Source organism: Antechinus flavipes, chromosome 6, assembly GCF_016432865.1.
Source record: "Antechinus flavipes isolate AdamAnt ecotype Samford, QLD, Australia chromosome 6, AdamAnt_v2, whole genome shotgun sequence".
Lineage (NCBI taxonomy): Eukaryota > Metazoa > Chordata > Mammalia > Dasyuromorphia > Dasyuridae > Antechinus > Antechinus flavipes.
Genome location: NC_067403.1, coordinates 27,280,193 through 27,301,058, shown reverse-complemented (window position 1 = coordinate 27,301,058; position 20,866 = coordinate 27,280,193). Strand labels below are relative to the sequence as shown.

At 44.5% G+C, this 20,866-nt stretch overlaps 1 protein-coding gene across 7 annotated transcripts in view; it reads right to left on the bottom strand.

The window, feature by feature from the left end:
* The window catches only part of TBC1D1 (TBC1 domain family member 1), a 223,798-nt gene that overhangs the window by 131,860 nt on the left and 71,072 nt on the right, over nt 1-20,866 (bottom strand). The window contains exon 1 of one of the 7 annotated variants that reach the window (XM_051965695.1): nt 18,727-18,822. The exons of the other annotated variants lie outside the window; for them this stretch is intronic. Coding sequence (XP_051821655.1) covers nt 18,727-18,756 — 30 coding nt within the window. The 5' untranslated portion in view covers nt 18,757-18,822. Of the gene's footprint in view, nt 1-18,726; nt 18,823-20,866 lie in introns of those variants that run through there. 7 annotated transcript variants of the gene reach the window in all.

Below are 20,866 nucleotides of genomic sequence, written 5' to 3'. Positions count from 1 at the left end.
GGAGCACTACTGATTACAGTACGGCAGGACCTGCATGGAAGCTTGTCTCTGAACTGCAACGTTGTCGTTGCTTCCACAGAAGGTGTGTCCCAGATCTGGGCTGACAAGGTGGACTGCCCCAAACCCGGGACCCCATCTCCGAGCCCGGGACCTGGCCCTGAGCCCAGGACCCCAGCCCCAAGCCCAAGATCCTATCCCCGAGTCCGGGACCCGGCCCCGAGCCCAGGATCCCATCCCCGAGCCCAGAACCCCTGCCCAGTCACCAGCAACCCGGCTGATGCCAGGATGGCTAAGTCATGAGTCAAGGATTTCCTCTGGATAACTGAATCAAAGCACGCATTGTACGCGAACCAGTCAATCATGCTTTGGACGAGAAAGAACTGCCGAGAACAAGGGGAGCAGGACTGATAGCGGACCGCCAACTGGGAGCAAAGCACAGCCCCCGCCCCTCCTACGGTGCACCAAACATGCCACATGTTAGGGCGCCTGATTGTCACAGGGGCGTGCAGAGCGCTCCCCTCCTGTGGGGGCTTTGCCTGGCCGGCTCCTCGGGAGGCGAGCGCCCTGTTTCCCCTTCTCTAGTACATGGCTTGACCCCCAAGAAATACCTGCTGAATTGAAGCAAATCCAGAGGAGCCCCTCGTGTAGGAAAAACCAAGCACACCGGGGGAGACTTGGGGACAGTCCCCACTGTGAAAACCTCTGGGCTTCAGCGTATTCATATTTAAAATGACCATCTCCAGTTTGAAGATCATAAAAACACGTAGCCCACGAGGCACTGCTCAGACCACCATCGCCGACACTGGTTTTCCCTTGAAAGGCCACAGGGAGGAGAGAGAAAGAGGAAAGAAATAGAGGGCAGAGGGGGAGGAAGAGGGACGATTCAAGGGGGCAGATGCAGAGTGAAAGCCCGAGAACTCGAATTCAGACTGGCTGGGCTGTTCACAGCCCAGGTGACAGACACCGGGCCTCGGCCGCTCCAGGTGTAAACGGGACTTGGTTAAATGTTCTAAGCTCCCACCAAGGACTCTTTCCCTTGTGAAACAAAGGGCCTTTGGGGTTGCCCGCCAGCCCCCGCTGGCTGGGCTTCTGCCAAGCGGGACTTAGCGAGTCTCTGAGTGGGGCTGGCACTGCAGCTGGTGGGCCCTCAGAGCCCGTCTGCCCCAACTACCTGCGTAGTTTGTCAGAGAGAAGGGCCTGGGCTCCCTTCTGGGCGCTCTCAGCTTCTGACCGAGCGCTCCGGCTGCAAGAGCACTTCAGCCTATAACACAGCCTCCCCCTTTAAAACAAAGAGCTACTGACAAATTACACAAATGTACCAATCAATATTCCCCTTATTTTCCCCCTAAATAAACTTCTTTACTTGACTGCTAATGCTTACAACCCATATCATCTTGAGTCTCAGGTCCCTCATGTGTAAGATGAAGGGATTGGAGCAGAGTACCTCAAAAGACTCCTTCCAATTCTAAATCTATGACCCCATAATCTGTGACTCCTGTCCTCCAAATAAGAGAGCTTTATCAGGATTTGGCCTTGGGAAGAGACCTCAAATGACTAATCCAGCCTTTAATTTTGGAGTCTTTTCCATTTATTTATTTTGCAGATCATTCAGAACTTGGCTTTTTTCATTTTTTTAAATTTAAAACTTAAAAAAAAAAAGAAAAAAGTAAAGAAAAAAATCAGATTCTTTTAAAAGATGCTCTGAACTCCCCTAGCAGGCTTCAATTTTCCTAACATGCTTCTTTACAATTACAATTCATTCCCTCCCCCTAAATATATACTTTTTAAAAACATTAGAACAGAATGATTCTGAAGCTGATCTATAAAGCGGCTTCCCCAGCTATTGGCTAACACATCCACTTGGAGCCTTGCTTAAGATACAAGTCGACAAGCTTGTCAATTATTCAAGATTAGTCAATCTCTCTCTTTTAAAATGGCGAAGTTTCCGTTTAACTGGCATTCAATGCATCTGAAAATCAGTGAAGAATTTCAGGTAAATCAGATATCACGGTGGAAAGAAGTTTTTGCCTTCTCAACTAACCTCACGTTACACATAAAAGAACAAGAATCCTTCTGTTAATGCTAAGCTTCTGGCTTGTCTTTAAACAATGTCATCTGTTTCACATTTTTATTTGTTTTGTACGTTATTTATTGTTGTTTCTTGTTGATTTTTATCAGAGGTATCACCCATGGGCCCTGCACCACTTACCAGTGCAGCTAGAAACAAAATGTAATTGGGAAAGATTTACAAAATAAATAAGAAATAAGAATAAATAAATACTAAAACATAAAGTTAATATGTGATTTTCTAATTCCCCACGCCACTTCCCAGGGATCTTATGCATGGTTTACTAACTCCCATTTGTATTTGGACTTGATACCACCAACTTACATTTTGTACTAAAAGAAAAAGGAGCAAACCAGAAAAAGATCTGATTCTAAATGTGAATTCTGTTATTCCCTGGATTCATATATGTAACATTGGGGATCTCAAATTTCTTTTTCTATAAAATGAGAAATAATAGTAATATCCCCAATATCTTCTTTTATTCACTTAACATTTATTAAGAATCCACTTTACCATTCTTGGAGATATCTAAAGTTTAGATAAAAAGGAGTTCTTAAGCTTAATAAGCTATTATTAATAATGAATAAGATGTCAATACAGAAAACTGACAAACTGTGCTACATGGGACCGGAGCTAAGGTCACTTCCAACATCAGGGCAACATCAGGGTATCAAAGGGGGCTTTGTGGACAAAGTGGCAACATTAAAAGGCCTAACTCCTGGCAGGAAACAACTTTTCAAGCTTAAAGCACTATAACCGTGAGCTGTTATCACCATCATCACCACTACCATCATCACTGTTCGGAAGCCTTCTCGGGATCCAATCTAGGAACAAAGGGCAGCTGCAGACAAACCGTACTCCAAAACTCAGTGGCAACTTCTGCAAGTTCTCCATCCATATGTTCTGGTAAAAGACCATGGCCCTGCTCACCTATTTACCCCCAAGTCTTTGGAAATGTCCTTCCTCTCCACCTCCTCAATTACTGGCCATCCATTAAAGAGAATTCCCAGCCATTTCTGGCCTCTACCACCACCTCCAGCATGGAAACCTTCCCTGTTCCCACATTGTTCTTTTTTAAACTTTGCAATAAAAAATGACAGTGATAACCTTTGTAATAGTCGTCCTGTAAGATTACCTATTACAGCTAGCTGTGCTTCAGTCAGTCCAAAAGAAGCACCAACCTGGAGCTTTGGCCTGGCAAGGGGGGAAGGGGTCAGCCTTCTGTGCCACACGGGGCCAGATTCCTTTCTTCAGTTCCCACTAATGAAGAAGATTTTCTCACAAGTCCCTAGAAGCTTAGCACACTGCGGGCCAGGAGCTAACAACTACGGAACGGACGAGGTCGGTCGGAGTCCTTGGGAGCTGAACCAGAAGAAGGTCAGCTGCAATGAGGTGTAAAATGTTGTATCCGGGGATCCCTTTTCTCCAACACCTCCTTACTTTTTATAAATGCTCTCTCATCCATGCTCTGGCAAAGAAAGTTTGCTACTCACATCAATGGAGAAACTAAGGGGCTGAAGCAAGTATGTGAGCCAGGGAGTCTGCCTCCCTCTTCTCCCTTTCCAAAGATACTTTCCTAGCCAAATAGGTAAGTGAAACAGGTGCCGAACTGCAGGTGACAAGAACCTTGGCCGGGCCAGAACTCAGATCCCCCAGACACCCAGCTACGACCCTGGCCCATGACCACTTCCAGGAGCCTTTTCTGCGCTCCTTCTCACCTCTGGTCTACTACAATTTCACTTTGACTCCTATCGTATTACCAGCATTCAAGTCTCTCTGAAGGCTTTGATAAGGCTCTCAAATCTTTTTAATGACAGACACCTCACACATCTTCAATTGTCCTACTCCAGCTTCTCAGAGATTCAAGATTGAAGCTGTTAATAAATGCTGTCCTTTTCTGGAAGAAATGACTTAAAATTTAAAAAAATTAGTAATCTTATATTTCCTCCTCTAAACTGATGAGGATGTGCAGGGGTGGGAGATAGATGAGTAATAAATTACTTCTGTGCCAAAAAAGGAATCTTGTTGCATTTCTACGGAAAATCTCTCAAATGTCTATTTATAAGTCAGTATTTCATTTCTGTTATTTCTGTGGAGTGGGCCCTCCCTCCATTGAGTCACGGAGAACCACTTGATGGACAAAAAGCTGATGACCCATCGCCATTCTGTCGATCGGGCTGACCTCCGACAACAGATACAGTCCGTATTTGAACGCTTGTCAGCGTGGAAGGACCGGGCAGAATCCGGCCCTCTGCCCTGTGTTATCTTTCAAAAATCTAAGCTCACGTCCTCATAAGAAGACAAATTCAGCAAAGACTGGACAGAAAAGACTGACCTTTGAAGTCAACTATGTGATAGAATCTAAAAATCAAAGGATGCTATCCTACGACCAAAAAACATTACATGTTCTGAGGGCTTTCTTCACCGAAGAGTAATGCATTTTGTGAGCAAAAGGCTGTCCCTCCCTATATACTACACTGAGAAAGAACACGGGGCTTAAAACATTGTGTGAACCAAGCATAGAAGCTGGTCTGTTGCCCAAGAATACATGCTTCCATTCAATCAAGTCAACAGAGCTGTATCACCAGTAAGCAATTTCTTACTACTACAAAAAATTCTATTTTAAATGCCTACAATCCAACCTTAAATCCAACTTAAATGACTGCAATGCTAAATTTATATGCTCACAACTATTTTAATACCATCAATTTTTTTTAAAGCAATATAGTCATATCACTACAATTTGCAACAAGACGCATGGTAAAGAATACAATTACAGGATAAAACCAAATATCCATCAATAAACCTAACTATTCATCAGTCCTAATAGACTTTTCTGGTGTTTATTAATTTATTTTATGTTAGAAATCATTTACTAGCTGTCTTCAATCATGACTATAAATGGATAACATGTCAAAAAGCCACTTTTTGTGGGAGAAAGCATTTCAATAATGGAATCTTTAGAATGCTAAATTTCATTAGATTCAAATTTTCCTTTCAATTATGCAAAGTAAGACCATGTCACCAAAGTGCATTTAGATAATCAAGATATTTAAAATGTGTCACAGTCTAGTAAATAGCTAAATAAAATCATACACGTACTAGTTAGTGTAGTTTTGACTAGGTCGAATCCTTCTTTGATCCTACAAATGAATCGATTTTGAAGACATTCTCATTTACCTGTGGGAACTAATGACTTTAATAAAATCAGAACACAGTAAGTATGTTATTATCTTTAACTGCTTACGGCATCTACAGGACAAAATTACATGACACCCGAGGAACTATCTTTCAAAACAATAATACTTTTCTAATATATATAACCTTGCATGGATGTTAAAAACACCCCTTTTAAAGACCTCGTCTAATACCTTATATAGTAGGGCAGTATCAGCCCTGGATCTTCAGAGTACAACTCAAACTCTCCAATCCCCAAACCAGAATTATGGTGAGCATGACTAAACATGGCAAAGTTCATGACCAGACTGACTTCTCTTGCAGAGGGATGGACCAGGGGGTCCCAAGACACCGCCTTGGTATATCTTACCAAGATATAGATGTTATGGGGTCTATGATGACGGAGGAAATACTCCCCATAACAAAATAATACATTTCTGAAACGCTGGTGCTTGCCCGTACACCTGAGGATGTTACGTGTCTCCATAGTCATTAAACCACACATGACTGTGAAGCAGTCTCTCTGTGTCTACTTAGGCTATTTTCTTTTTAAAATCTTTTTAATTTTAAAAGGAATGCTGCTAGAATGTTGACACCGTACGGACTGATTATATATGAAAGCAGCTTAATACAGCGGTGTTCTCTCTACAGCAGTACGCCTTGCTGAGTTCCAAATTCTCCCTGCCTTCCCCATTGCTAAGGCAGGTAGTGTAATACCTAGTATACATATGAAGTCATACAACACATTAGCTATATGGAAAAAGAAAGCAAGAAAAATTAAGAAAGTGAACAAAGAAACCATGCTTCAGTCTGCACTGCAAATCTATCAGCTTCCCTCTGAAGGAGACGGCGTTTTTCACCATCATTTACTTCCAAGAGGAACCAAAGGTCAGCATCAGCTGCACTCTTTGGCAATGACCTCCCCTGCCCCGAGAAAACTTAGAAATTCAGCGCCTCTGTGAGGCTGAGCTGGAGACGGTTCCCAGCTGACACCATATACTCACATTTCTAACCACAGGGAAACTAAGGCTGGGGCACCACTTGAACTCCAGAGTCTTGATCTGCAGCAGACTGAGCTGATCAAGTCTTCAACAGAGTCTACCAACAAAAAGCCCTTCGTATTCTGGGGGGGCAGATCGGGGACCTGGGCCAACCACCAGCGGGCTCAGGCTACTGCCCCCATGGCTCCTACTCCCATGACGTGCCACCGTACACTAGAACCACCACCAGGGCTCCGGTTTCCAGGCTGAGCCAGATGGGAAGCCTGAAGCAGAGAGCCCGTTTCTCACTCGATTCCAGTCCTCGGACCAGCAGGCTCACGTAGGTAAGTTTCAGCTCAATCCAAAGGAGGAGCTTTCTGATAGAGCTGTCCCAAAATGAGACGGGAGACTTGGCTGGGTAGGGAGCACCGTCATGATGTTCCAACAGAGATCGCATGATCAGCTGTCAGGGATGGCAAGTTCCTTCCCAAGAACTGACAGGCAAAAGAATCTTCTACTGGAGGGAAAGGGAAACAATTAGTGAAAAGGACACTGATGTTAAAAAAAAAAAGTCAATAAAACATTTTCTAAAAATTGCTACTGAGGGGTTGGGAGCCAGTCTCAAAATTCAATTCCAAAAACAAATTTCTATAGATCTATGAAAAAGATTTAGCAATTGAAAAGCAGACTAATTACAAAAAAAAAAAAAAAAAAAAAAAAAGCCCATTGCCAAGCCAACTGAGAAACGGTTTCAAAAAAATATGCACATTTTAAATGCAATTTTTTTCCTCCTCTTTTATTTCACAACATACAACAGGGAGAAATCAGTGGCTTCTTTCCTGAAAATGAGGAATTTTATAATCAGGAACATTCATGGAGCAAGGCTGATGAAAAAGATTACAAGAGTTCCAACCTCAGCCAAGAATTATTGGGAATAGGTTCAAAGCTTCTTTTCTGCCAAAAAAAAGACCGATAAGCTTCAAGAGCTGTCTGAATTACTGCAGTTACTCAGTATGACAACTTTAACCCAACCTACACCATCAATGGACTAGTGTGTCACCTTCATGTGTATATTCTTCTCACAAAAATGACAGCCCTGATTTTAAAAAAAGAGAAATACTCCAATTTTGTCCTCAACTTACAGAAAGAAAAATAAAGTAATGAAGGAAGTGTCCATTTGTTCACTTTATATTTATGCTGTACAGATCTGTATGTGTATTTGTGGTCTCCCTCGTTAAAATGGAAGCCCCTTGTAAGCACGGACCGTTTCACTCTCTGAACGTGTATCCCCAGCACAGTGCACATTCATAATTTAGCCAACAGTGTCCCATTTTAGAAATACTTTTCTAGGCATGAACCATATAAATAATAGTAGCAATTAGAGTAGTAGTTGTAGCTGCAGTAGTAGTGGTGATGGTAATGATAGTACAAGCAATAGCAATAGGCAGTGCCATTGCTGGTCTGTATCCCCAGCAAATCAAAGGAGGGAAAAGGCCCCACATGTGCAAAAATGTTTGGAGCAGCTTTTTGTGGGGTTGGGAATGAGTGGAAGCCCATAAGTTGGAGAATGGCTGAATATGTTGTGGTATATAAAGATAATGGAATATTATTGTTGTGTAAAAAATGACAAACAAGCTGATTATAGAAAGGCCTGGAAAGATTCACGTGAACTGATGCACACACTGTGCAATGATCAATTATGAAATTCTTGGTTCTTCTTGGTGGTTCTGTGATCCAAAGCAATCCCAAGAGACCTTGGACAGAAAAAGCCATCTGCATCCAGAAAAAGAACCAAGGAGAGTGAACGTAAATCAACACATTACCATGTTGATTTCTTTTTTCTGTTTTTTTTTTTTTCCCTCGTGTGGTTTTTCCTTTTTATTCTGATTTTTCTCTCCCAACATGATTTATGAAGACAAGTGTATTTAAAAAATTAATACACATGTATAATAAGAAAAAAATAAAATCACAAGGACCCTGTCAGGTAGATGCTACTATTACCTTATAGAGAGGGAAATTGTCTAAATATAAGTGGGGTGCTGTAGGGTCTGGACACGCAGCTGCCTGGCATTCATCGCAGATGCCTGACAAACGCTCACTCCCTTCCTTTCTCCAAGCGTCTTACAGAGGTCTCCCTGCCTCCTAGTCGAGAGCTCCCACCCAAGATGCTCCCACACAATCCCAGAGGAGTCAACAGTGAGACGTTCAGTAGTCCACAGGATGACGAAAGCACTTTTTAATCCCCGGAACACCATGTAGCACTAATACTCTTCTAAGTGTACAATACAAGCATTATTACTTTACATATGAGAAAAATTAAGATTCACAAAGGGTCCAAGCCAAGGAACTTTTAAATCCGAGTTTCTGCTTTTTTCTTCCCACCACACTGCATCAAGCCTCCATGACACACAAGAACACGTTACGATGAACATTTTAACCCAGCCTAAAATAAAACCGTAGTGTAAAAAGAGACAAGAGAAGCAAGTGATCCTGTAAGATTGGATGCCAAAAGTAAATTTTACTGCTGATGGTAACAATTATTTTTTGTATTTGAATATCTTCCTTTGGAAATGGGTCAGAAGGATAAAAACCATTCAGCATCTAGGACACTGAATTTAACCACTCCCAGAAGCAGAGCTCAGTGATAACTTTGTATTAAAAGTTTCTTCCTGGAAATTCCGTCCTTTTAAGGAAATAGTATCCCAAAGGACTTAAAAATAGAGACTCTCTATTTTCTGTTTCTTGATGTTTCATGAGCCATTTTGGAAGACAAAGTGGAACGTTTGAAAATCTGGGCACAGTGAGCTCCACTTGACTGACAGTCAGTTGTAGAATTAAAAGACAAATAAGCAGGACTTTGATAGCAGCCCCCAGAACCCTTGTTCCCCGACCAGTCCAGACCTCGGCTGATGAGGAAATTTTCAGCTCTCTGGGTCTCCAGAAGCGCAGAGATCAGCTGTGGGAGAATAAGCTCTATTGTAAGGTTCTCCAAACTACCCCTATAATGGAGAAAACACTGCGGGGGAGAAAGTGAAAAAGATTCAAATCATACAATGTTATTTTCATCCAATGACTGATTTCCTTTAGTTCCACCCCATGGAAGGAACTGCCACAATGAAATCATCTGGTCCATTCCCTATCCTAGGAATGGGTGACTTGAAAGCTATCCCACAACAAAAGGAATTCTTTCTTAGGCTGGAAGATTTCCAAAAGAGGAGATCCCACAACTTTTACTGGCAAACCCTCAGTTTCTGATTGCTGAGAAATGTTTCCTCAGAATCAATGGCTTTCAGAGCTGGCAAAAATCTCAGAAGTCATCCTATCTGAGCTGGGGCTCAGCTCAGTGCCTGGTACACAGGCAGCGCTTAATAAAGGCTTATCTATTAACTGACTGATGGGCTTGAATCTGTCTTTGACAACTGCAAAAATGGAGGCAGCCCGAGGCACATAATGAATTTCATGGACTTGTTCAGAGTTACACAAGTGTCCTGAAGTCCAGGTCCCTGGGAGGGCTTCCTCTCTACTGCACTCTTTAAGTTTGACCTAAATCAGTAATAATCTTGGGGAAACAATTTTCTCTGACCCTTCTGAACTGAGTTAGGTTCAACTCAGGGAGAAAACAAGAGAACTGGCAGGAGAAGCCATCTCCATTTTTTTGGTGAATGGGACATGGTGGGGCACAGAGCCATGGGCTGGCAGTCAATGCAGAAGGCCGCTTTAGGGGTATGAATATCACCGTAGATGGAGTCCTAGACCCATCATCTTCTCGGGTTCAACTCCTGCCTCAGATATTTATTAGCTGGGTGATCCGGGGCAAGCCACTTAAAGCCGTTTGTCTCAGTTTCCTCATCTGTAAAACTGGAACTTCCCATAGTTATAAGGATCAAATAAAATAATCATTGTAAAGCACTTATAGTCCAATGCCCAGCCTTTAGTAAGAACTAAATGAATGTCAGTTGCTATAATTATTAAACTCTCTAAAATAAAATAAGCCATAAAGGGCTTATTATTTTTTTTTAATTTGGGTATACAGCTAAAGTGATGTCAAAATATACAGAAGAGAAAAAGGGTTATTGTAACTTTTTTTTTAAAGAACAAACAAAAGGAGACAGAGATAAGCAGAAAAGCTTTGAAACACACTAATTTATCACATTCTTTAAGAATTTGCAAGCTTTTCACAAAAGATGCCTTTCAAGTTCAATCTTTTTCTGTTCTATATGTATGGAAATGTTCTTGCTTGCTGAGGACTGTCAAATTTAGGGTAACAAAAAATGAATTCAAATAAAAGAATTTAAGTAATGGTAAAAACTGCTTATCAATTCTTTTAAAAGGCAGAAATTAAAAAGTGGTAACATTTTAGTCCAGTATTCTAGTGCAGATAAAGATTTATCCAAGAGCATGATCTCGCTATAAGAAATAATAGGTGAGATCTATTTCTCATCTCAAAAATTTCCCAATACTTGTTTCTATCCCTTTTCTATGTCTTTTTTCCCTTCTATTTCTCTGAAAAGTTAGTGTTTTCTAAAGAGATCGAAGTATAAACCAACCTAGATTTTATAGGATTTTCAAGAAGAAAGGGGTGAAAAATTAGGGGAATAGAATCAGGTGAGTAAGGGAACATGTACACAGTGAGAGCAACATTGTGGGATGACCCTCTGTAACAGACTTAGCCCTTCTCAGCAACACAAGGACCTGAGACCATTCCAAAGGATACGGGATAGAAAATGCTGCCCACAGAGAAAGAGCTATGGGATCTGAATGCAGATCAAAGCAAACTATTTTCACTTTTTTTTTTCAATTTTTTCATTTTTTCTTTCCTGTGTTTTTTCCCTGTTGTTCTGATTTTTCTTTCACAATATGACTAAAGTGGAAATATGTTTAACATGATTACACTTGTATAACCATATCAGATTGCTAGCTGTCTTGGGGAAAGGGAGGGAAGGAAAAGAGGTTGAAAAATGTGAAACTCAAAATCTTATTTTAAAATGAATACTGAAAACTTTATAAGTATTTGGAAAAAAAATAAAATACTATTAAGGAGAGGAGGGGGAAAAAGAATGGCATCAGGAGTGTTACAAATCCAAATCAGAATTGGGACCCAAAAAGAGGGCAGAGTTTTGTTTATTTTTAAACTATACTGAGGGAAAGAGCAGGCACTAAGTAGGAGCTGTACTATTCCTTAGAGTGGACGGATCGATGCTGGCCAACAATGGAGAAAAAGGCCAAGCTGCTCAATTCTCGTTTTATTTATCTGCCGAGAAAATCATCTTTTTTATCCTGGAAGGGTAGAACAAAAACAATTGACTGATGACAAGCTGAAATCCAAGATAAATAAGGAAATGTGAAGAGACTGCCTGGCTACCTCTGATGAATTCAAGTCCCCAGGCACCAAGTATGTTCCAGAGCTCCTAAGAGCATGATCGACTCGACCCCTTATCGGTGTTCTCTGAAAATCTGTGGAAAATGGGACAGTCCGCAAAGGCCTGGATGATGGGAAATGGTGTGCTGCTCTCCACCACCAGGAAGAGGGGCTGTCTATACCCTAAATAAATCAGAGTGCTTCCCCATGAGATTCTGCTAGCATGTGTTTTGAAAAGATGCATTAATATCCTTTTGACAATTCTCAACGTACCACAGCCCTAGCAACGATGGAAAAGTTATTATATAGGATAGAACCCGACTGGGAAAGATTTCAAATCCCAAGCAGGAGCTTCTACTGGATGCTAGAATTAAGAGACTGATACTAGATCTTTTTGAGGGGAAGACCGCACGGTCAAAGCTGTGCTTTAATAAAGAATTCTCATGTTGGTGGCTGTGTGTAAGACAGAATGGAGAAGGAAGAAGATGAATTTGGAGGGCCCTGTCATAGTCCAGCTGAGGGATGAACTATGGGGAGCTACGAGTGGAGAGCAAAGGGTGGATGCGCGAGATATTTACTGTTAAAGGAAGAATCGATAAGACCTTGCAGTGGACTATATATGGCGATGCAGCAAAGGATGATGGGGGCTACAAATCTGGGTGACTTTAAAGAAGGCAGGGAGCTATTAACAGGAAGCTTTTATCTTGAATTAATGGGGGGGGGCGAGGGAGGGAGAATGAGGCAACTTTTAACAATTAGCACAAAATATGCAACCAAGTTAAGTCAGCCAGCATTTATAAAACTAACTAAAGATGAAGCACAAATTCCCAACTGGGATCTGGCTTGTAAATGATCAAAATTAACTCTATGTTTGCACATTAATAAAATAGCATATCTCAACTGGACATGGCTAGTTGAAAGAAATATACTACCACCTTCTTCCCTGTCCAGAAATCAACTACTGGAATAATAATGAGAGCTAACATTTATATAGTCCTGGTACTGGACTAAGTACTTTATATTTGTGATTTCACCTGATCCTTAAGACAAATCCTTCAAGGAAGGCGCTATTATCCCCATTTTACAGATGGGGAAAAGGCGATAAATAGACATAGTGACACACCCAGGGAGACAAGGCCAGGAATTGTTAGAGGTCATTTAAGGTCTAGAGGCGGTGCTTCCTCCACCCACTGCATCAGTTAGCTGCCTTCTTCACTGCCAGGATCGAACCAATTTCACACTGCACCCTATCTATAACCACATTCTAATTACTTATCTCTCAGGTGGTATTTTGTGTTTTTTTTTGTTTTTTTTTTTAAAGAAGACAGCTGTTTTATTTGCTTTTTGTGGCAATCGGGGTTAAGTGTCTTGCCCAAACTCACACAGCCAGGAAGTGTTAAATGCCTGAGGTCGGATTTGAACTCAGGTTCTCCTGATTCCAGATGCTCTATCCACTGCACCATCTGGCTGCCCCTCTTTCTTCTCAAGTGGTTTTCAATCCCAGCAACCGGCCGTTGGAGGAATGTACAGTTTCCAACTGAGTCCTGGGCGAGGGCTTTCTTACTGCTCTGGTATTCCAAGCACAGATGCAGGGTGAGAACAGGAGCCCACTGCAATCTTATTAATGGTTGAAATCGCTTTTTATAGTAGACAAGACAAATTCCTGAAATTCAGGAAGTGGATTCAACACAAAAACTAACCAAGTTAATCATTCTATGTCCAATTTAAGCCCAGACAACATTAAAAATGACCTAAGTTCACCGAAGAATAAAATAAATCGTTCTAAAACCGTCAAGGAAGCTTATACATATTGCATGCCTGTCATTCAGTGTCTGCTTATGGGAGATTTCGACCACCGGGATGGACAAAAGGCGTGTTTAGAGAGGCAAAGTAGTATGTGGCAGAAGCAAAAACAAATCCACCAGCGGAAGAAGTGAGGAAACCCGGCTTCAACTTCCAACGCTAACACCCAATTAGCTGGGTATACTGGGGCAAGTCACTTAACCCACCAGCATCAAAATAAAATGGAGGACAATCCCCACCAGACTGGGGATAAATAAAGAACATTTTCTATAAACCTTAAATCAAAATATAAACATCGGTGAAGAGGAGATGGCCTCCGGGCTGCAAACCAGGCTGAGGGCACGGATGGCTAGCAGAGTACATTTTATAAAATCGGTTTTGTCTACACTGAGAAAGTCATCAGCCAGGAATAACAGCAAGTGATCCGGGCATTATGGTGATGCTTCCCAGTCACAGACGGCTTCAGGATGGTTCATTCCGGGGGACCAAGGCCTGAAGAAGACCTTGTTACTGTAGTATAAAAGGCAAGAAAGGATGGAAATAAAATTAGAATCCTATTTTCGATATTCACATACAAGCTAAGGACCACTGACTCTTCCCTAGCATTACTCTTCGAAACAAAGTTGTACAAATTCACATTGCTAATATTTCAGAAAATTTCATATGTGTTATTTATCCATGGAATTGGGGTTCTTGTTTGTTGATTTCTTTAAATTAACAAGCCTGCAGTTCCTTCTGAGAAATCACAAGTCGATGAGAACTTCCCTAAAGAAATCCAAGTTAACAGTATACTTACTGTTTAATGCGAGCTACATCGTCATTAACTTGCTTCTCTATTTGCATCCACATTATAAACATAACACAGGAAAAGTAGTGTTCAGTGCCAAGTTTTCTGCTTTGTATTATCTTGCATATCTTCAAATGGAGTTTCTAAACAATTGCCAGCGAATTAAAGATGGCAATGTCTTCACCAGAAATAAGGAAGTAATGATAAGAAGCAAGTTTGGGGTGAAAACTGTTGAGTTCACTTTTGGACTTGAGTTTGAAATCCCACAGAACCTGGAGCCGTCCAAGAGGTAGCTGAAGATGCTGCATCGGGGCCCAAAGAGACTGAGATAGGATACGCGAATGTTGGGGTATCTCTGGAGAAAGGATGATGGTATTTATGGAAGACTTCACCAAGTCAAAGAGTGGCAGAAAACCAAGTGCTTGGGCAGGACCCAAACTTCAGGGGCAGGAAGAAGAGAGAAAAAGACAGGATTGCAAGAGGGTCACAAAAGCCAAAAGGAGGTGGGGGCAACAAGATGGCAGAGATGGGTCACTGGGGCCTAATGCTGCAGAAAAGAAAGCCTGAAAAGTGATTTTGGCCATGCATGTTTTTAAAATTCTAAACTCAAAATACTTCCACCATCCTCTTTCCAACTTTTATTTACAAAAGCTTACAACATAACTCCATATCATTCACTCATCTCAAATCCTAGACACCTAAAACCTATCATCTTTCCCAAAACCCTTCCCTCTCCCCAACTGCCAAGTACTGCCACATTCTGGGTCCCCCAGCCTCCCAACTGCCCATCATCTTCCTCTCCTCCCCCCTGGTATTCGCCCCACAGGTCCCACCCATCCCCAACCTCGTCACCCCCATTTTCAGCACGTCCCTCATGTGCTCGCCCACATAACCACAGCCCTGGGCAAGTCCACCAGGACCACTGAAATGGCCTCGACTCGGCCTCCAAGCCTCCGCACGCCCCAGGCCCTGCCCCATCATGTCCAGAAACTCAGCCCCGCAGCCCTCGCCTCTCCACTGGACATGCTGCAGGCCCTTGGTCGCGCTATGTCCAGCAGCATCACGCCACCGCCGCCCCCTTTATAATGTCTCACCCCCGCACTCAATCCCAGCAACACTGATTTTAAATGGAGCCGACCCTCCTAAGTGGAATGCTCACCCTACCTCGGTTTCCCTAATTTCAGGAAAGCTCCAATTACTCCTACTCCACGAGGTCTCTCAGACTCCTGTGGGGGGTGTATGTGCATATATAGGTGAGTATATAAAAGCACATTAATATTCATAATTCTATTGATATGAACCGCAACCGGGCAACTTAACAAAATGTAACAAATATACAAATAGACATGCATGTCTTTGAACAAGCTACCTTAAAAACGATCCCAATGTAACCTGTGTTTCCATCACCCACTTTTTAAAATGTTTCAATATTCCTCCTCTTTTTTCTTTCCTTTGGGGAGAGGGGCACCCCCCCCTCTGAATTTTCCCATTCCTTGGTGATCCCACAGTGGGCCCTTTATCTGAATGGAGTGTTTAAGAAGGAGCCCACAGGGAGAATTGAAGACTAAAGGGGGAACAAAAGAAGAACAGGAAAACTTGCCCAGACCGTTCATCAAAAGGGGAAAGGTATGATAAGGAGGGGGTAAAGAGAAGGCTTGTTTAGATAAGGGGAGGTCTGAGCAGGCAAAGGGGAAGTAAGTGGCAGAGAGGAAAAGATTGGAGATGAGAAAGACAGCTAAGAGGAAATGTGAAATCAGGAGGGCTGAGTCTGAGGCTAGGCCAGACCCAAGAGTGAGTGCCTTTGTCCAAGAGAACTTACCAGACTGCACTTCAAAATCAAATCAAGATTACTGGGGGTGATCTACTTTATGGGTGTCAACTGCCTATTTTATCCCTATCACTGTATTACTTCATGATGAAAAGTGATAGTGTAAAGTTTATCAATAACTAGAAAAAAACAGTGCCCACCAGAGATGCAGGATTCCCTAATATAGAAAGTTTTTTACAAGTAATATTTATATAAAACACTCAGAAGTCTTACCAATTTAGTAAAGATATGATTCCCTAATAATGAAGCATATTAAATTGTTGACAGACCTCCTCTGCCCATGAGGGAAAAATTTGTATAGAAGTGAGGACCTAAAAGTTCTTCAGATTCAGTGGTCTCAGGACATACTGTTTCGAACTGAGTTTTTTCCAAGTTCTTACTGAAGAACTTGGGAATAACAGAATAGGGGGGTCCACCTTGAAAAAGCAAAATACCATCTAGTTTAACAAAAGATGACATCATTTGCATATTTTCTTCCTTTCCACCAAAAATATGGTTTCCTGTGGAAAACATGAAAATTACGTTTTTGAAAAGGACATGAAATATATAAACATGTGTGACTATATCTCCCTATGTAATTTCTGGCTGGAATTCTTGGCAATATCCCCTTGTACGAGGAGAAAACTGAAAACTTAGCTTGACATCCCTATATCTTATTAAATTTAGAAAACAAAATGGAAATTATAAATAATTCTAGCAATAAACTGTTCCCTGTCAAAATTTTTAAAGTGGATCAGTGGCAGAAAAGAATAACCTGAATTATAAGGTGTAGGGAAAGGGAGAAAAGGTTCAAGTAATTTTTTAGTACCCCTATTCCTTTTCTGCCACTTGAACAAAATATAATATTAAAATGAGAGTTCTCAACTTCTTCAATACCTCAGAAAGACTGAAGATCTCCTTTGCTCATTCCCTCTATTGATTCAGATGACCTAAACTTTCACTACCTGGTAGCTGAACTGTCTGATCCATAGCTTGAACTTGGGTAGGAAGGTCCTGAGTTGATAATCCACTACCAGGCCTATATGCAAGATGGACAGTAAAATAATTAGAAATATTTCCTCTATTTTAAATCTCATGATATCTGAGATCTTGAGCAAGTTACTTAATCTCTCCCTACAATGCAAAAGTTATCCTAAGATCCTATCCAATTCAAAAATTGAAAAATAAAAATGATTCTATCCAGCTCAACAACAAAGCCACAATCTCAAACATATTCTTTTTTTTTTTTTAATCATTTTTCAGGTAGCTTTTTATTAAAACCAGAAAAATTGTTTTTTCTACATTCTCAATCTCTGCTTTGTATGATCCCGCTCTCCTCCGCTTCCCATTTGATCAGGAGTCAGATTTAGGGTAGGGTCACTCAGCAATAGTCTAAAGACAACACATACAGTTTACTTTTCCTATTTACTGATAAACAAGGCGCAGAAAAGCACGTCCTCACCCAGCCATGTCAAAATTAGCAAACACACTGTTAAAACCAGCATTCCAAAACGCTGTCTCATCATATTACAGATAAGTTAACCCATTAACCTTCCAGCTTCCTCCAGGTCCTCAGATTGGGCTAATGGCTATCTGGAGATGTTTATGTACAGTGTCTGCCCGAGCCAAGAAGGATCTGGGTGAGGGCCAGCCGGAAAGAGCTTTTTTTTTTTTTTTTAGGAGAGTTTGCAATAGAGTAGTGGTATGTAGGTGAAATACAGAGCCCCAAAGAGGAGGAGTACGGGCTAAAGACTTGTAAATGTTTCCAGAAAGGGACTAGTCAGGATAGTCAAAAACTTGGAAGTTGCTAAAAGGCCAAGGGAACGGGAGATGTGCTCGGTGTTTTTCATTATTCCATAAACTTACTGTGTTTTAGCAATGAAACATCACAGAGTGGAAGCAAGCAGAGGAACCCCAAAGGGCGGTTGTCCTTCTGAGAAAAGTGGGGTTCCGAGCCCACTGCTCTGGGGGGCCCCCAGCACAGCTGGCCCAGGCCGTCGGGACCTTTGTACCTTACAACGCGAACTGGCCCTAGGAGGTCTCGAGCCCGTCCCTTACAGGGGTTGCACACGTGGGACCAAGGAAGGAAGCCTCCCCCGAAAATCCCGGCATCTCTACAGAAGGAGAAACTGAGGCCCGGAGTTTCCAGCTCGCACGGGCTTGCTGCCCCCGGGGAGATGCCGCCCCCGACCCCTGGGAGGGACTCCAGCTGTGGACCTCCCCCGTGCAGGGGCCTCCCGCAGGAACCCGCTCCCTCCACCAAGGCACGCTCCGCCCGCAGTCGGGGGTCTCCGGGAGCTCCCAGAAGCGCACGGAAGTTCAGCACTTTGGTGCTAAGTCTGGACGCTAGGGGCCCCCTCCGGACCCGAGGCCCCGGCTGTACCCTCGGCTGCGCGCTCCCCCCCCCCATTCCGCTGACACGCCCCTCCCCGGAGTCCCCGGTTCCCAGGCAGCTGCACCCGAGGCGCCCCAAAGAGTGGGGCCCGCATCGGGAAAGTAGCCCTGGGAGATCTGACCCTCCCCCTCCCAGAAAGCGCCGGGGGAGGCGAGCAGGCCCACTTTCAACCCCTCCCGAAGGTCCCGCCCCCCCGTCGGCTCCCGCCCGCAGCTCCCCAAGTTCAAGGACCACGCCCGCCTGCCTGCGAACGCCAGCCCGCCGACCCCTCTCTGAGGGCCCCCCTTCTCCGAGACCCCCCGCGGGGCAACTTCCCCGCCCCGAAAAAAAGTTGCTCCCCCTCGCCGTACCTTGGCTACCCAGCTGAACAATGGGGACATGGTCCGGGCGGGTTCCCCGCCGGCGGGCGGCTCAGCGGGCGGCGGGCGGGCGGCGGCGGGGCTGCTCCGGGCCGGCGGGCGCTCGCATCTCGGCCCGGCGCCCGCGGAGGGGAGCGAGAGTGGGAGCGGGAGAGGGGGCGGGGGCGGGCACGGGAGCGGCGGCGCGGGCGCGTGTTCGCTTCGCACGCTCCGCGGCGAGTCTATGAGGTCACCGCCCCCCCTCCCCCGCCCCGCGCGCCAGCTCTGAGGAGCGCCCCCCCCCCCAGCGGGGAGGAGGAGGAGGAGGAGGGGCTGGGGGCGGGAGGGAGCGCGAGCCCGCCCGGGGCACGGCGGGGGGCGCCAAGTGTGTGTGCTGGGGAGGGCGGGGCGGGGGCGGAGAGGGCCCTTGCATTTGCAGGAAATCTACCTGGTGCTGGTGGTTAGAAAGCGCGCTACTCATTAGTCCAGGAAACTTTTTTAAAGCACCTACTATGTACGGGACGCGGAGGGCAGAAAATAGGCCAAAGTGTGCCCCCCACCCACCCCCGGGAGCTGACTGCCAACAGATAGAGACAAAGCCGGCTCCGGGCGGGGCAAACCGGAGATCATTACCCGGGGAGGGGCAGGGGCTGCGGGGGAGGGGGGAGAAGCGGGGAGGGATGAGGGGGGTAATCCGAGCAGAAGGCCGGCCCCGGAGTGGGAGAGTAAGGTGTAAATTAGGCAGAGCCTTGAATGCCGAGCCTTGGGCAGATATTGGGGACCCCCCCGGGTGACCCGGAGAAGTAGCGCCCCGGCTCTCCCAGCCTTCTTCAGGCATGTCCCAGAAGCCCCAAGGAAATCAGATTATTCGCAAAGGAAAAGGAACATTCTCTTCTGGGCCCGGACGTGCTCAGGGGAGGGGGGAGGGTCCAGCCTGGAGATAAAGCTGCCTTCAGTAACTGCCCCCCTCCCCCCCCGCCCCGGGAGCCCGGCCGGCTTCCTCCAGCCCGGGTGGCAAAGGTTAAGCCAGGTTGAAGGCAGAGACCAAGCTGCCGTCCCGGGGGCCGGATGGCCGGCGGCCAGAGGTCTGGAGGCGCGGGAGCCGGCGGCCGGTCCCGGGAAGGGCCTCGCCTTCCAGGTGCCGCGCGGTGCGGGCCGCGACAGAACCGAGCCCGACATAGACCGCGTTCGGGCGGTGCTGTTACCGTGGGGTGCCCCTGGAGCAGCCCCCTGGCCGCGTTGGGCGCGGTCTGGCCAAGTGCCTTCCCCGCAGGCCTCAGTTTCCTGGTCTGTAAACCAGAGCCACTCTGGACTAATGCTCCCCCGGGATCCCTGGGGGCGCCGCCTCCCCTGGACTTCTCCAGCCGCCATAGCGTCACATTCTGATAAAAGCTTGGGGGTTTGCCCCTCTGATGTCCAGCTGTGCATCCGTGACTCCGGGGCGAGCTGCCCCTGAGATGAGGTCTAAAAGGCTGAGAATTAAAATCACTTTGTGGAAATGGGGAAGCATCGAGGAATATCTTAGGCTGATCCCAGGGCCAGGGCTCCAAGAAACACACAAGTTGACCCTTTTCCCAGCAGTTGCATAAAAGAAAAAGGAGATAAGTAAGAACCTTGTGGTTGTTAAACCAAATCTTTCCCTATCACTGTCTCGTTCCAAATACCCATTCCTATAAAAGGCTTTTGAAGGCAGAGAACTCTACTTATCCTGAGCCTTTTCTCTCCCATTCTCTATATTACATTTGGGTGCTACTTGAGCATTTAGGTAATTCATAGATTTTTTTCCCCCCAAAGGTACTTCTCTACAGTATTAGTACCTGTCAAATGGCAATCAAATAAATTCTAGTAAATGCTAAAAACTCTTACTGATCCTGAGCCTTTTCTCTCCCATTCTCTATATTACATTTGGGTGCTACTTGAGCATTTAGGTAATTCATAGATTTTTTTTTCCCTAAAAGTGCTTTTCTACAGTAATAGCACACTCGGTAGATGTCAATCACAAGTTCTAGTAAATTTCAAAAGTTGGACTTGAAATTCAAAAAGTCTAAATGAGCAGACTTTACCTTTCAGACTTGTACCTTTGCTGGCCAAATCGGGCACAGAGATCCAGGCCTGAAAAAACAAGATAGTTCTGGAAAGGAAGGTTTCTCAC